Source organism: Zootoca vivipara, chromosome 7, assembly GCF_963506605.1.
Source record: "Zootoca vivipara chromosome 7, rZooViv1.1, whole genome shotgun sequence".
NCBI lineage: Eukaryota > Metazoa > Chordata > Lepidosauria > Squamata > Lacertidae > Zootoca > Zootoca vivipara.
Window position 1 is genome coordinate 64,489,291 of NC_083282.1, and position 15,925 is coordinate 64,505,215.

The following is a 15,925-nucleotide window of genomic DNA, read 5'->3' on the forward strand; positions in this document are numbered from 1 at the left end:
TTTCTTTCTTTCCTGGTGTATTCATTTCAGAGGAAAAAGCCCATACTATGTCTTTAGTGAGCAGCCTTAATAATGAATTCTACGTATGTTTATCTCCGAGTAAGTCATTTTGACTTCAGTGGCACTTGCTTCCGTGTAAACATGGACAGGACTGGGGGTCATGTGCCACCCAAAACAATGGAATGGGGTGAATATAAGCTAACTTCAATTGCCTTGCAGTGCAAACCTACCCAAGCTTGCTCACAAGTAAGCTCCGCTGAGTTCAAAGGGGTCTTTGGCCAGGTAGGTGGGAATAGGATGACAGCCTTCCTAGTGACCTAACTTTGAAAGGGTTGCAGTTACTTTCTTGTAGGCAGCCGACAAAGAAATCCCATGGCATCTTCAGGAGAGATTTGTTGTGATGGAAACTTTCGTGGACTAAAGTCCACCAAAGCAAATGCATAAATTGTTGCTTTGGTGATGTTGCATCAAAAGCCCTAGCAAAATCTTGGCCTCAGCCCTGAAGGGGGTCACAACAGAGGAGTGTGGAGTCCGCCGGCCATATGAAAACAACATTTTCCATTTCTGACCCACAGGTGACACTTGCTTCACCTTCACCCCATGGGGCAGCAGGTGGCAACTGCCCCCATCAGACTTACTTATATGGGCCTATTCTTGGCAGGGGCGGGAAAAGCAGTCCGGTTTATCTGCTTTATTGAGCAAACAAACACTAGTGATATGAAAAGGGAGAAAACCAGCGTCCTGGGTGAAACTGGCACAGGCTCTGCCAGCTCCCTGGTAATAATTAAACTGTCAGCCCAGATTTCCCGTCAAGGTAGGCTGGCAGAGTCCCAGGTGGCACATATTATGCAAATTTCCCGGGGCGGGAGCTGAGTACCTGTTCTAGGAATTCCCCTAGAGGTGGAGATCAGGTTACTGAAGAACGCCCTATAAAAGGGACAGCGATGGGGAGGGGCTGAGCCATACAGGGAGTGGAGTCACAAATACCTGGGCACAGGTGAGCGGGAGCTGAAGCGTCCAGGACTCTGCCTTTGGAGCTTTACTACTGTGTGGATTGATTAACTGCTGTCGGAGTTACCTGCCTGGTAGGTAAAATGGGGGGGGGACGTGAAAGGGGGAGAGGATGGATGTGAAGTTGCTGCGCCTGATCTGTGTTGAGCTCAGTTCTCCTTAAGGATGCTGCTGTGGTGCACTTTCTTAGCTGATCAAGTTGCTGCTAATAAAAGAAGCAGCCTCTACTGCCAAGTTACTGATGGAGACAAAAAAAAAAATAGGATGCCCGTCACCTTCCTGCTGTGCTTATGAGCTTCCAAACGCACCTGACCGACCATCACTGGAAACAGAATGTGGACCAGATGGATTTTTTTGGTCAGGACCAGCCAAGGAATTATTATGCTTTTTGAAGCCTTGGGAAAGCGAAAAACGTTTGCCTCCAGTGCCCGTCCATTGGGCAGTTTGTAGTTCTCTGGCAAAAGAAAAGGAAAAACATGCTGAGTCTGGGCTGACTTGCTCTCACCGGTTTTCTACTGTAATTTACTAGTTGCATGCCTCCAACTTTGCTGTGCAGCTCGCAGTACTGATGGGATCCCTATCCTGCTCAGAGGACTTACAATCTATGACCAAGATGAGGAGGGGAGGGAGAGACATCAGGGATTGGCAGGGATGAATGATAAATGGATGGGCAGCTAAGGTGAGGCTCTCATGATTCAGAACAGGCTGTTTTCATAGAGCCAGCAGAGCTTTCTCTCCAATAGCCTGGAGCATCGAGTGGGGGCTGGTGAAGGGCCGAGGGGCTTCTTGGACACACAACGCAATAGCTGGGAGCTTTAGAAGTAGCCTGAGAGTCAACATTGACTTTATGGCTCCAGTCTAAGCCTGGAAAGAGAAGGCAAAAAGCAAATTTAAAAAATGAGCTTCGTGGAGGTGCTTGTGAGTCCCAGAGCTGATTAAAGGTTGATGGGCAGGGGACCTTTGTGAAAGTAATAAGCATGAAAACTCTGTTTCTTGTCTCTTTGTCCTTTGCTGTATCGGCCAAGTTTGGGGGAGATGTAATTTCCCTGCCAAAGCAAAGTTGTTGGGACTGTTCCTTTTTATTTCACGCCAAAGACTGGTAACAGTGGGCAGTGGGAAAATGATATTTAAAAATAAATAAAATGAACTAGAAAAGTACCTTGATTTGTTGTGGGAATTCTTCCGCTGCGGTCCATGGACCTACACAATAAATGCTATTCTATTGTGGGAATTCCTTGGTTAGAAATCTGTGGCTTTGTACTTTGGGATCCTGGCTCAGATATTCATCAGTCTTGGACAGATCCCAATCACAAGGGACTTGAAGGACGGTTGAGAATATGAAGGAGCAGCAGTATGCTGGGAACTAGGCATATTGGAGGGGGTGTGTGTGTTTGATCATAGCAAGCTCATAGGGGAATGGGGCTGGTGGAGCCAGCTGGATCCATTCCCAAGTCTAACAACTCCAATCTTCTGGCAGAAAATCCCATGGCAGGATCCTGTGAAATCAGCAATCTCATCTCAAACTACTTCAGCGCCATGTATCAGCCAGAAGAAGCACCACCAGACCCAGACCTACTGACTCACCTTGGAGATGATGATAACCTTTCTCTCACTTTGTCTAACACCCAGATGGCCACAGAGACAACAGGTAGGTGTCCACAGCTTATTGCTGCAAGATGCGGGTACAAAATATATATAGGGAACAATGGAGACTAAACACCAGGAATAACTTTCTGATAGTAAGAGCTTCTTTGACAGTGGAGCAATCTCTCACAAGAGGTGGTGGACTCTCCTTCCTTGGAGGTTTTTAAGCAGATGTTGGATAGCCACCTGTCATGTGTGCTGTAGTTGAGATTCCTGCATTGCAAGGGGTTGGACTAGATGACCCTTGGAGTCCTTTCCAGTTCTGTGATCTCTGAGGGCTCTGCTTCCCACAGCAGCAGGACAAGTATTGTCTTTTAGCAAGCCTACTGGAGTAGAGGTTGGAGACTCCTTCCAGTGTGATCTCACCCCCACTTATATAGGTTGAACCCCTGATATTCCATGGGGTGATGGGGGTGCCCTCCACAAGATGTATCCAGTATTAGTTCTACTTAAAGTAGACTCGCTGAAATTAACAGATATGACTAACCTAGGTCCGTTAATTTTAGTGGGTTTACTCCCAGTAAAACATAGTTGGACAAAACCCCAACTCCCATCAACCCTGGCCATTGGCCATGCTGGCTGGGGCTGATGGGAATTGTAGTCCAACAACACTTGGAGGGCATCGTGTTGCCTGCCCCTGCCCTTAACCAATGTTAGGTGGATGCACATGGCAGTGGGGGCTCTGTGGCCCTCCTGCTGTTGTTGGACTCCCATCATCCCTGGCCATTTGGCATGCTGGCTGAAACTGATAAGAGCTGGAGTCCCAACAACATCTGGAGGGTATCAGGGTCCCTACCTCTGATTTACATGAAGTGCTTTGAGCAATAGAGCTGTGCCATATAACACCTGAGTGTGCCATATTACACTGATAACACTGCCACTCACCTTATTTAAAGATTAGACCCTGCAGAAGACGAGAGGCTGAGGCCTTCAGAGTTAAATCCTTGCAGAGAAGTAGAGCTGAGTAGTTTTATACAAGGTCCACTACGTGAAACTCAGGGGACTGTGAAAAGCCACAAAGGGCGGCCGTTTTGCAAGGGAATGGCCACTGGGGCATAGAATAGCTCTGCATGCATTGCTGTTCTTGGCTACATACAGTATTCTAATGAAGTCGTGGCTGGTTGAGCTGGGAGCAGAGAACTGGTGTCCTAAATGACCTCACCCCAGTGGGGAGGGGCCTGCCCAGAGATAAGGGAACAGGTGACAGGTGTGCATGTTAACCCAACCGCAGTGACTAAGCGAGACAAATGCTCTGCATAAGTGAACTGGCCACACCCTGTGCTGCTCAGCCAGCAAGAGTGTTCCAGAGGCTGACTTGGCCGAGCAGAATCCCATGTGGCGCCTGCCTCACTGAGCCCCTTCTCCCCATCCCTCCCCACCTCTCTGCAGGCAAGCCAACATGGTATGGCGAGATGCCACACTGCTGGAGCAGGGCTCAAGTGCTGGAGTGGATCAGCTACCATGTGGAGAAGAACAAGTATGACGCCAGCGCCATAGACTTCTCCTGCTGCAATATGGATGGCTACACGCTTTGCCAATACACGCGGGACCAGCTGGGACTCATCTTCGGGCCCCTTGGCGATGAGCTCTATGACCGCCTGCACGAAATCAGTAAGTGCAGGGTGCCCTTCCTTAGATGCAGAAGGACTCGAGGGAATTGCATTTGGTCCCCAAGGCTAGAACCGTATCGGCTCACAGTGCTTGGCTGAAGCAGAGAGGCTTTCAGAAAAATAGGCACTGCTGCAAAGTCACAACGCACAGCAAAAGGGTTGCAGTCTCGTGTTACTGGCTCCGCTCTTGGTGCCTTTTCACACCAGCCACACCACATTTACAAATGGCAAGCCTTTTTTTGCATTCCTCATGCCAGGAAAATCTCTGCTTGCTAAGTTATTGTGTGTCCAGCTCTTTCTCAAACAAAAGAGCAGGACCTGTGAAAAAGTGTGGCAGCTCTAGGCAGCATCCCATGGCCCAATGGTCCCTCTTGACCAGGAGGGGTATTTCTGGTTCCAGTACTCTGTAAAACAGTGCCACCATTTTGCCCCCAATACTGAGGGCCTATCTTTTAGCTTGTTCCTGAATCAAGGAGGAAAGCAGGGGCAGCACAGAGGAGCGCTTGGTCTTGTTATTCACAAAGAATGTTCTTTTCTCCCTCACTTTTAGCATCTGTCCCGGATGAACTTGGCTGGATCATGTCTGTGCTAAGGAGCGAAGACGTCTCTCAAGAGGCGCTTCTGGACTCCAGCCCATTAGGTGAGAAAAAAATGTATTTGCTTGCTTTGCTTTGTGGTTAATTGCCTGTGGTCTCTCCCTCCCTCCCTCCCTCTCTTTGTGTTTGTGTGTGTGTGTGTGGTGTGCATATTTAACCCTCAACTTCTCCCTTTATTTGTTCCTAGAACTGGGAAATTCCTACAATCAGGACTACCTGGAAGAGATGAAGTTAGCAAACATTTTCTCCCAGTCCGACCTTGGCTACATCTCTGGAGCCATGTCCCCAGACAGCTCAGCATCTCTAGCAGGTATGGATCGTCCCTCCCCCAATTCTATCTTGGCAACTGTAACAAACTACAGCTCCCATAATTCTTTGTGGGAAGCCAGGGCTGCTTAAAGTGGTATTATAGTCCTTTAAATGGAATGGCATGGAAGTGGCCTGATATTTTCTCAGATTCCAATGGGTGCCCATTGAGGGTACTGTACTTGCTGAACCCCACAATTACAGTTAGAACATTGGTGACTTCAGGGGTCTTAGAAGAAGCTGATCTTCCATTCTCACTCTTTTCTCAGGGACGATGTCTCAGAGCCCTCAGTCTCAGGACTCCGGTGGAAGTGACCTAGATCTCGACCCCATAGACATGAAGCATTGCCACTTTTCTGATGGTAAGATATAGAGGGGATTATCAATGGGAGGTCTGGAGTTTAGGAAAGTACAAGTTTGTTTGTGTTTGCGCATACATTTGCCCTAGCAACTTCACCAACACAGCAGCTTGCGCAGTCAAAGGCAAACTAGTTAGGTGGAAGACAAAGATTACTGACCCACCATAAACAATAGTGGAGAGATGTAGGGCACAAATCATGTTGAAAGGGGAGGTGAAAGTATGTAGCATATTGGGCTTGGCAAGGGTAGTATTGGGTTTTAAAAAATAAAACCCTGACTCTGCAAAAGAAGGGACAAATTTGGAGATTAATCAGAGTAGACCTGACACAGCTTAATTGCAAAAAATTGTATTTATCTGAAGCATTTATACATTGCCATTCAGCCAAAAACGCCCCCCAGAGTGGCTTTTTAATGCTAAAGCCAGGTAGACTGAAATCAATCACTACAACAGAACTGGGATATAAAGTTAAACACTTCCGTAGGCAGAAATGGTTAGAGCCCAGTTTTGAATTGCAGGTTTGTATCACCCAGAGAGAGAGCTGATTTTATCCATTGTTACAAATTCTGGCTCTCAAGTGCTACTCTCCCTTTTAAGGTAGGTGCTGAGATATCCCAGTTTAAAGATTATGGTCTTTCAATCTAGAAGAAGCTTAGTGGTAGAACATCTGCTTTGCAGGAAGAAGGTTCCAGATTCAGTCCCTGGCTATCTAGGACCGGGTAGAGCTTGGAAAAACGTCCTGTCTGAATATCTGGAGAGCTAGTGCCAGGCAGTGTAGATACTGAGCCAGGTGAACCAACGTTCTGACTCAGTACAGTATAAGGCAGCTTCCTGTGATCCTGTTTACACTTCAGGTCCTCTGGGGGATAAGGCTAAGCATGTCCTCCCCTCCCCTTTTCTACAGGTGACTATGCAGAATATAAGAAAGAAGATCTCAAGAAGCGGAAAAGGGGACGGCCCAGGAAGGTCAGCAAGGACAGCAGAGACTGCCTGGAGACCAAGAAAAGCAAACACTGTAAGTGAACCTCTCGCAATGGGGCAGGGACTGTTCAGGGATATTTTGCTATTGCATGCAATCCAAGTGTTTTGCCCCCAACACCTTCTGCACCACCACACAGATTAAGGGCACTGAAGGAGCATACAAATGTCTTGCTGTGCTATGTAACCACTTGACAAGACAGCTCCATGGCAAGGATTCTCGCACCTAATCCATTAGGACAGTCCCAGAGGCACTGTAGCTCCTTGCAAACCAATGCCCTTTATTCCTCCTGAGTGGGGACAGGGGTCATACGGCTTATCAACTTCATGCATACTGAAATGTCCCCCTTCATAACAGTTCCTCAGGTGCAGGGCTGAGCGACTCCAGCTCTGCTATTGGCCAAATATTCTACCTCCTTGGGAGCTGTGCAGCCTTCTCAAAGGGACAGCCAACTTTCTGGTGCCGTGACATTGCCATGGAAACTGATTTATGCCCTGGTTTGGCATTCAGTTGGCCTCAAAGGCTAGGGGCTGTTCTGTTCCTCCAGACAGTTTGAATAAGATGACCTCCCTGCTCTCTTTTTTCATGACCAGCTCCAAGAGGGATCCACCTATGGGAATTCATCCGGGACATCCTAATTCACCCAGAGATGAATGAGGGGTTGTTGAAGTGGGAAGACCGACGAGAAGGCATCTTCAAGTTCCTGCGCTCCGAGGCGGTGGCTCAGCTCTGGGGGCAAAAGAAGAAGAACAGCAGCATGACCTATGAGAAACTGAGCAGAGCCATGAGGTATGTATCTGTGCATTTCAGTCTGGAGTGGAGAACCTGGAGCTTTTCTGATATGGTTGGACTGCCAGCTCTCAACAGCCCCAGCCAACATGGCTAATGGACAAGGGCTGATGGGAGATGGGCCTATCCTTGATTTGTGGATATTTTAAAAACCACCCTTCAATCCTCCTCCTCCTCCTCCTCCTCCTCCTCCTCCTCCTCCTCCTCCTCCTCCTCCTCATCCCAGGGCAGTTTTCATGGAAATACAAAAACAATTAAAATCAAATTAAAACAGATAGCGAGGCTGAAACGATGTCTAAAGAGGTCTGGAGGAATACTATGATATCTGGCTGACACTGAAAGGAGAGCAAAGAATGCAGCACTATAGTCTCCAGAAGCAATTCTGGCATTGAGGAAAGTCAGAGCTAGAGAGATCAAGGGGAGCAAATGGACACAGGGGTAGCAAGGGATGGAAACTTGAGCAAATGCGGTTTCCGGAGGCCGGCCTTGGCCAGCCTGATGGCCTCCAGATGTTTGGAGTACAACTTCCATCAATCCCATCAGTGGCTGCAAAAAGGTTCCTCGGTAGTGAGGAGGAAGTTTAACCCCAAACGGCTTCACACAAAGTGGGCTTTGAGGATGGATTTGGAGAAGAGAGAAGTGGGACCATGAAAAAGTTTTGGGAGGGAGCCCCAGGCACTATGGGGCAGGGAGCACAAGAGTATTTTGATTTGGATGACAGAAACCTTGCGTCTAAATCCTCACTCTGCTCCAAAGCTTTGTCGGTCAGCTATGAGTAAGACACTACCTCCTATGTCCCTGGGCTGTGAAGGGAATCTGCTTGGAGCTTTGTGTTCAAGGCAATCTCATATTTGATTGTGTACTATATTATTCCACCCTTCTTGTAGCAACTACTGTACCATAATACGTTCCTAGTCCTCTTTGTTTCTCCTAGCACTGCTTTTTTATTTTTACTTTAAAAAAAATGTAGCACTAACACTGTCCTTCCTTCCTTCCCTCAGGTATTACTACAAGCGGGAGATCCTCGAACGAGTGGATGGCCGGCGACTGGTGTACAAATTTGGGAAGAACTCCAGTGGGTGGAAGGAGGAAGAGGTTCAAGGCAGGAGCTAAGAGCTGCAAGAGCCACACACGGACTTGGACATGGCCCATCCTTGCTCAGAGGAGCAGCTCTGAGCGCAATATGCACTGACGTGGGCTCTGAGCCCCTTAAACTGCTATCTCCAGCAGTGTGTGTTATTAGACTCCAGCCCTTCTATGGGGCAAAGTGTGTGTTCTGGCTCCTAGCTGGGAGCTCAGGTAATTACAGCTGATATTTTGGCTCAAGTAGGTTATTGTGAACCATTATTACTTTGTTGCAATTGGACTCTGGCTGACATCTTGGCTCTGGATAGGATTACATCGCCTTTGGCTTGTCTGCTGCCCCGCACAGAGCTCATCAAGGCAGAAGGAACTGGGTGTTCTCTGCAATTTGCTTTGTCCCAGGGGGCCATTCATAGGACATTCAACGGTCGGCTGATTCACAGAGAATGCCGTGGCCAACTGTGCATGGGGAAGGAAGATTTGCCACCTTCAGAATACGGGAATGCTGATACCCAGTTTGGAGTAGTAATTGGAAGTGAAGCTTCCCACCCAAATGCAGACTAGTTTGTGGCTAATGTTCCTGTTTAACAGGCAGAACTTAGCTGGTCAGTCTTTGAATGTAGGACTCCAATAATTGTGGATTTCGCATTGCTTTGGAAGGCAGAGTTCAGGAGCTCTTCATTGGCTCTTCCGCAGTGAAAACATTATTTTTTTTGGGGGGGGGGGGTGTCTTCTTCCCAGAAAGCACAGCAGCCTTCCCTATGAATTGCATCTTTTCACTCTTAATTTATGTGATATATGTAAGTGTGTTTATATAATGTACATAGATATCTATTTTTTTCATAACTAAAGTTGTGTGATTGTATCAGGAAGCACTGGGCATTTTCAGAACCGATGATTGTTGTTGCTAATATTCAGCTGGGCTGAACGAAAAATGAAATCTTTTATTTTGAAATCAAAAGTGTTTGTAGGATGTTGTACTCGCTCGGTGACTCCAGGAGAGCCCTGCGTGATGTACAGGCCTCCTGCTTTTTAATAATAATTAACCAATAACCAATAAATCATTGTTTGTTGGTTTTTAATCTCTGTGTGCTGCATATTGACAAATGTTCATAAGGGAAGAGAATAGATGTTCATCAGACTTGGATAGAGAGGAATACCCTTTTCTTCTATCCAGCATGTATCTCTCATGTTCATATCATAGAAACATGTCCCTCATTGAAAGACGTTCCTAGCTCTCTGATCAGAGATTGGGAAACCTGGAGCCCTCTAGATGTTTCTCAACTAAAATCCCCATCATTCCTGCCCTTTGGGCATGCTGGCTGGGGCTAATAGAAGTTGAGGTCTCACAACATCTGGAAGGCCACAGTTTTCCCATCCACTTTCAAGAGGTGCAAGAGAACATTATCCTTAATCTGAAGAAGTGTGCATGCACACGAAAGCTCATACCAATGACAAACTTAGTTGGTCTCCTAAGGTGCTACTGGAAGGATTTTTTTTATTTTGTTTCCATTCCTATCCTACTTTGTTCAGTTAGGAAATAATACACATGAAAAGTCCTGTTAATCAGACCGAAGGACCATAAATTCCAGCAGTAAGACATGAAGGCAACAGATGTCCTTCCTTTCTACCACAATCCACAGTTGCTCTCTGGCCTCTAGAAAACACATCACAGCAGTGAGCACTCAAAGATCCTTTTATGTAAGGTAAATCACTGAATGGAGGAGACATAGGTCAATTATATTGCACATACATTACGGTACATGCTGAAAACCCCTGTTGCAATAATATTCCTCAGTCAAAAGCCATTCAACCTACCATATTTTGGCTGCTTGGTAGAGGAAGGTTCTGTCTACTTTATCATATCTTCTCTCCTTGGAAGTTTGTGCCATTCTCTAGGCCAGGGATGTCCAACCAGTTGATCGCGATCTACCAGTAGATCCCCAGCTGATCCTGGTAGATCGTGGGATTCTTATCATGCACAAAAAGTTATGGGGGGGGAAGCTAAAAAAAAACTCTGTCCAATCCTCCCCCCAAAAAGCTCAACAATTCTGGGCACTTCCCTCCTAAAAATGCTCAGTAATTCTGGGCAATCCACCCACCCCATGCAGGCTCCCCCCCCTCCAATGACAATGGGTAGATCACTGCCTGTTTTTTTATACTAAGATCACAGTCTCTTGGGAGTTGGACATGCCTGCTCTAGGCATCCAGTCTTCCACTACCACACACACATTTGTAGCCTTTGAACACCCAAATTCTCTGAGAGAGGTTAGAGGGACTGAGCTTCCCATGTCTAAACAAACAGCAGTTTTCTATTCACCTCATCCGTCTTAAAAGTTCTCTACAGAGATGTTATTTACACCACTCCCGTCCCGATATGCAAATACCACCTCAGAAACTGCACAATACCATTTCCACTGCCAGGCATTCAGAAAACACCCCTCGTGACTCAGAAACACACTACCACCCAATTTATTTTATGACTCAGGTGCACACAATTGCCACTATTTGTGTTTTAGGGACTTAAGATACGAAGAGTCATAATTCCAGTTTCATGGGTTTCTCCAGACAAACAACTGTAGGACCCATTTTGTTCATAATGGAGGGAGGAGGTAAAGAGATGAATCAATGAGGCATGAATAGATACTACCCGGTTTACCCTCCCCCCCCATAAGTAAGTAGCCTTGTCAATGCCAGCCATGAATTCAAAACACTTAAGGCTCTTTGTAATGTAAAGGTTGGCGGGGGGGGGGGAACCCTTCTCCCACCCACCCCACTCCAAATAGGGGCAGTGCAAAAACTCTCAAACTTAAACTAAACTAAACTTTAAACTAAAGCACATGTTTGAAGCAGGGAGAGAGATTGTCTTGGTGTGACAGTGTCAACATGCTAGCACCAAACAATTTTAAATAAAATTACATCAGCAAAACAAACATTAACACCCAATACGAACTTTTAAATCCAATGACAAATGAAACTTTCTGAGTTATTTGCCTAGTGCCAATTGAAACTTTCTGAGTTATTGCTATACCAGCTACTTTTCAAATAGCTGTGGCTGAAGGAGAATTTAAGACTCTGGTCAACAACTAGCTGTACTTACTGCACGATAGCTTTGAGAAATTGGTGGGCTGAAACCCCTGTTCTCCCTCACCAAGTGGGTGATGGGGGAATATCTGGGAATATGTGATACAACTATAAATGGTCATGGCTTCCCCCAAATAATTATGGGAGCTGTAGTGCGTTAAGGGTACAGTGAGTTGTTAGGGAGACCCCTATTCCCCTCACAAAGCTACAATTACTTGAGTTTCCCGTGAAGAGGGAATGATTGTTAAACCAGTCTGGGAACTGTACCTCTGGGACGGAAATAGGGGTCTCCTCACAACTCTCAGCACCCTTAACAAACCACACCTCCCACAATTCTTCGGGGGATTGTTTAAATTGATATCATAGCACTTTAAATGTATGGTATGGATGTGGCCCTAGTTCCATTGCTTCAGCTGCCTCTCCTTCCAAAGTTCTCTTTCATTTCTGGATTAATCAACTGAAGGAATCAGGCATTACTCTTCAAAGGGACAGATTTGGCACAGGAGGCCTGTTGCTGACTTTAATCTGATTTCAGAGAATGGGTTTGGGAAATGCCAACACAGTGCATTAAAATTCGACTGTATCACACTGCCAGGGGATAGTTGCCAATCACCTGAAAACATGTAACCAGGATTTTCAGTCAATGACGGAGATTTTGTTTCCCATCCTTCCTCCAAGAAACTCAAGGTGGATTACAAGGTCCACAGTCCACAGACACACCCTTTGTTACCCTTTTATGACTCCGAGAGATAGGTTGAGCTGATAGAGAAAGAAAGAAAGAAAGAAAGAAAGAAAGAAAGAAAGAAAGAAAGAAAGAAAGAAAGAAAGAAAGAAAGAAAGACTGCCCCAAGGTCATCCAGAGAGCTTCATGGTTCAGCAATGATCTTAACTGGGCTATTTCTACACTCAGTCCAGTTCTCTGCCCACTGGACTAAACAGACTTTTTTTTACCAGGTAAATCAATCCCTTATACATGTCACAGAGGTACCAACTAAGATTTAAAAAGTAGATCCTTTTTTTTCTTAGCAGAAAACTGTTTGCAGGCTTCCCAGAGGCAGGAGGCTGGGCACCATAGCTTTTGGCCTGATCCAGTTCTGATGTACAGTACTAAATTATAAGAATGTTTGATAGTTCCCAACATCTACATCTTTTCGCCAGAAATAAGCATCCACCCTCCTCCAATATTTATGTTTGAAATCACATCTTAAATGACACTCCTCGCCAGCAAAGTTCAAGGCCAAAGCTTATATGACGAATGGGAGGTTTGGGGTTTAAGCCTGCCTGGAAAACCACCTCTTTGGACTTGGAAGCTCTGTTGCTAACTCTGAACATGCTCAGAAACACTCTCCTTTAGCCAGCGGGCAAATGCAGGAAAAAGAAAAGACCTGGTTAATCTGTAGTCTGTGTCACTGTCAGTTGCCAAGGTGGAGAGGGGCAAGACAGTGGGGAGCTTGGCATGGTTCAGGCACAGCAGTGGGAGCCTCCGATTGACTCTGCCAGTGTGTCTGCTCCAGGTTGATGTCTCTGCCGCCTTGTGCCTCTCCCTGTTGGTAAACAGCAGGAACACCTGCCATTGGGAAGCCAGGTGAGCAGCACTGCTTTGTCCGCACCACCAGCCACTGCTGCTCTTGACATTTTGAACGGCAGCTTGGCTACACGTCTTGTCTTCACTATCTTGTTTACAAAAAAGTAACCAGACACAGCAGTGGTGAGGTGATGCTCTGAAGGAAGGAAGCAACAAATCTACTACATGGCAAAAAGCCAGGAAGAGCATACAGTGGTACCTCTAGTTATGAACTTAATAACTAGCTAATGGGGCCTCGTGCTGCCACAGCGTCGCCAGCACACGATTTCCACTCTCGTCTTGGGACAAAGTTCTCAACTCAAGGTAACTCTTCCAGGTTAGCGGAGTTTGTAACCTGAAGCATTTGTAACCTGAGGCGTTTGTAACTCAAGGTACCACTGTATATATGGTATATTACACCAAATCAAAACGCAGTCCATATTAACCTCACAGTTATGTCACACAAGTCATAGTTGTGACAAAGACAAATGTACTCAGAATATTTCTAGACTATTTTCAGGTGAGATTCAATCCCATATGAGCAAATTGGGTTGATTCAAAGGCCTTAAGCAACAAATACACTCTTCTTTCTTTCTTTCTTTCTTTCTTTCTTTCTTTCTTTCTTTCTTTCGTTCTTTCGTTCTTTCGTTCTTTCGTTCTTTCGTTCTTTCGTTCTTTCGTTCTTTCTTTCTTTCTTGAATGCTCCCAGGCTTTGGAGTTCTCATTTTACTTCTCCTTCAGGTGCCCAGCATTGTATTATTTATTTGGTGCTCCCCACATCCCTATCTAGTATCTTCCCTATCTAGTATCTTCAGGGTTAAACAGATAAAGGGGGGAGTTCTGGGTAATGGAGGATCATGTGACCTTCCTTATGTTGTTGGACTACAACTCCCACCATCCCTGGCTCTGCTAGCTGGGGCTTGTGGGAGCTGGAGCCCAACAACATCTGGAGGGCGACAGGTTCCCCCCTTCCTGCTCAAGAATGTCTGTGTGACTTTAGGGTTTCCCATTTGTCTGCACTTAAAAGTGGGTTACTTATATAGGCATTATGGTCTTAGATGAGCTGTGACTAGCGCTGCCTATGGATTTGGAGCCAACATACGTCAAAGGCTGCCTCCTCCCATATGTCTCATCTTAAATTCTATAGCTGACTGACTAGTATATCACTATCTATGGTGATCTAGTCTGGGGAACAAAGGAACAATAGGGCAGCCTAATGATGGATGTTCCACAGTTGGGGCATTCCTCCCCCTTGGAAACCTGCCAAAAGTCAAGTGTGAACATTGTTTAGCAGTGCCAGCCCTACCATTAGGCAACATGAGGCAGCCAGGAAGCAGATGCTCATTCAAGCCCCACAACAACCATGTGAGGTAGGCTAGGCTGAGAGGCAGTGACTGGCCCATAGGGACTTCATAGGGATTTGAAGCCTGGTCTCCCAGGTCCTAGTCCAGGCATCCCCAAACTGCGGCCCTCCAGATGTTTTGGCCTACAACTCCCATGATCCCTAGCTAACAGGAACAGTGGTCAGGGAAGATGGGAATTGTAGTCCAAAACATCTGGAGGGCCAAAGTTTGGGGATGCCTGGACTAGTCCAACCCTCTAACCACTACACCACTCTAGCTTGAGTTCAGCCTGCCTGCAGAAAGCAAGGCACTCAACCGCTGATCGATGATTCCTCTGCTATTAAAAAGTGAAAATCTGAATCAACTGTTGTTTGAACATCTTGGTACCTGTCCCAAACAGGGTGTGCTTATACCTTTAAATAAACAGCCTAAAGCTGCAGGCACTGGTTTCTTTGCAACAGGCAGCATTGTTGCCCTCTATGCCACTTGGGCTGGGGCAGGTTGGAAGCGAGGGAGAAGGAGGCATAGTTGTGGCATGAAGTCATGAAGCTCAGGCGAGAACAGGTTGAGGGGGGAGAGAAGGGCACAGTTGGGGTGGGTGAGGTATTTATTTTCAGTCAATAGGTAACACGGTAGGGTTGGCAGGCAGGCAAGAGCAGCTTGTCACGCATCCTGCACTCTGGCAAGCTCGTTGTGTTTGCTGAGGCTCCGGCTTGGTGGATTTTGTTACCCAACAGGGCTGGGAGAATGTTTAACGAACTTGGGTTGCAGCAGAGCAACTCCTGCCTCCATTCCAGCTGTGATCCACACTGCAGCAGCAGCAGCAGCACTCTGGTCTGCAGAGCAACAAGGGAAGCGGGGGGATGAGACTGAGAGTGGACTCTTGTGCAATTTCGGGGGGTGGGATGGGACTGGAAATGCCTGTGGCGTCAAGGCTGGGGGCAGGTGAGCAAGAGTATTCAGGGATCCTTAAGACACGTCCAAGGAATGAGGTTGCCTCCAGCCTGATTTGCTTATTAAGCAGGGTTGTCCCAGGACAGATCTTCCTAGGAGCAAATCCTAGACAGTTCGCGCTCCTAGAAGCAGCTGTTCCTGGAAAGAATTCCTCTGGGGGCTGGGAGGGGAGAGGTTGCTTAGGGAGGGTGTGTCCTTCTCTGCCACAGAGATGCTGCTGAGGTGCAAGATCAACTGGTAATTCTATGGCCTCATTTTCCTCCAGTTTGTATCCTGCCTCTTTCCTCTCACAGAGCCTGGAGCTAATAAACCCACCATTCCAGTTCTGGCTTACAGTGGCCTATCTATAGCAATGAGTCCCCAACGATGTGTAGGGCATGTGCTACAAGCCACGATGGTTTCCCTCTGCCTCCGCAACTGGAGGCAGCAATGTCTCTGGAAACTACAGAAGGGGAGAGTGCTCTTGTGCTCGAATCCTGCTTGCGGGTTTCCCACAGGAATCTGGGTGGCCATTGTGAGAACAGGATATTGTACTTAGATGGACCATTGGGCCTGATCCTGCAGGCTCATATCCTGTTCTTATGAGAGATGCTGGCGGGTCCCT

General features: G+C 46.8%; 1 protein-coding gene across 1 annotated transcript; it reads left to right on the top strand.

Moving 5' to 3' along the window:
* Positions 1 to 947: 947 nt before the first annotated feature.
* ELF3 (E74 like ETS transcription factor 3) lies at positions 948 to 9,083 on the top strand. Its single transcript, XM_035123785.2, has 9 exons — positions 948 to 1,085; positions 2,489 to 2,659; positions 4,045 to 4,266; positions 4,816 to 4,905; positions 5,049 to 5,171; positions 5,437 to 5,529; positions 6,430 to 6,540; positions 7,098 to 7,293; positions 8,295 to 9,083. The coding sequence occupies exons 2-9, from the start codon at positions 2,497 to 2,499 to the stop codon at positions 8,404 to 8,406; spliced, it is 1,110 nt and encodes a 369-aa protein (XP_034979676.1). The 5' UTR covers positions 948 to 1,085; positions 2,489 to 2,496; the 3' UTR covers positions 8,407 to 9,083.
* Positions 9,084 to 15,925: the final 6,842 nt, after the last annotated feature.

Bases quoted from the DNA above. Each gene is read 5' to 3' on its own strand.
- ELF3 (XM_035123785.2), top strand. From the start codon at position 2,497: ATGGCAGGATCCTGTGAAATCAGCAATCTCATCTCAAACTACTTCAGC. The intron at 4,906-5,048 runs GTGAGAAAAAAA...ATTTGTTCCTAG, and splicing joins TCTGGACTCCAGCCCATTAG to AACTGGGAAATTCCTACAAT. The intron at 5,530-6,429 runs GTAAGATATAGA...CCTTTTCTACAG, and splicing joins GCATTGCCACTTTTCTGATG to GTGACTATGCAGAATATAAG.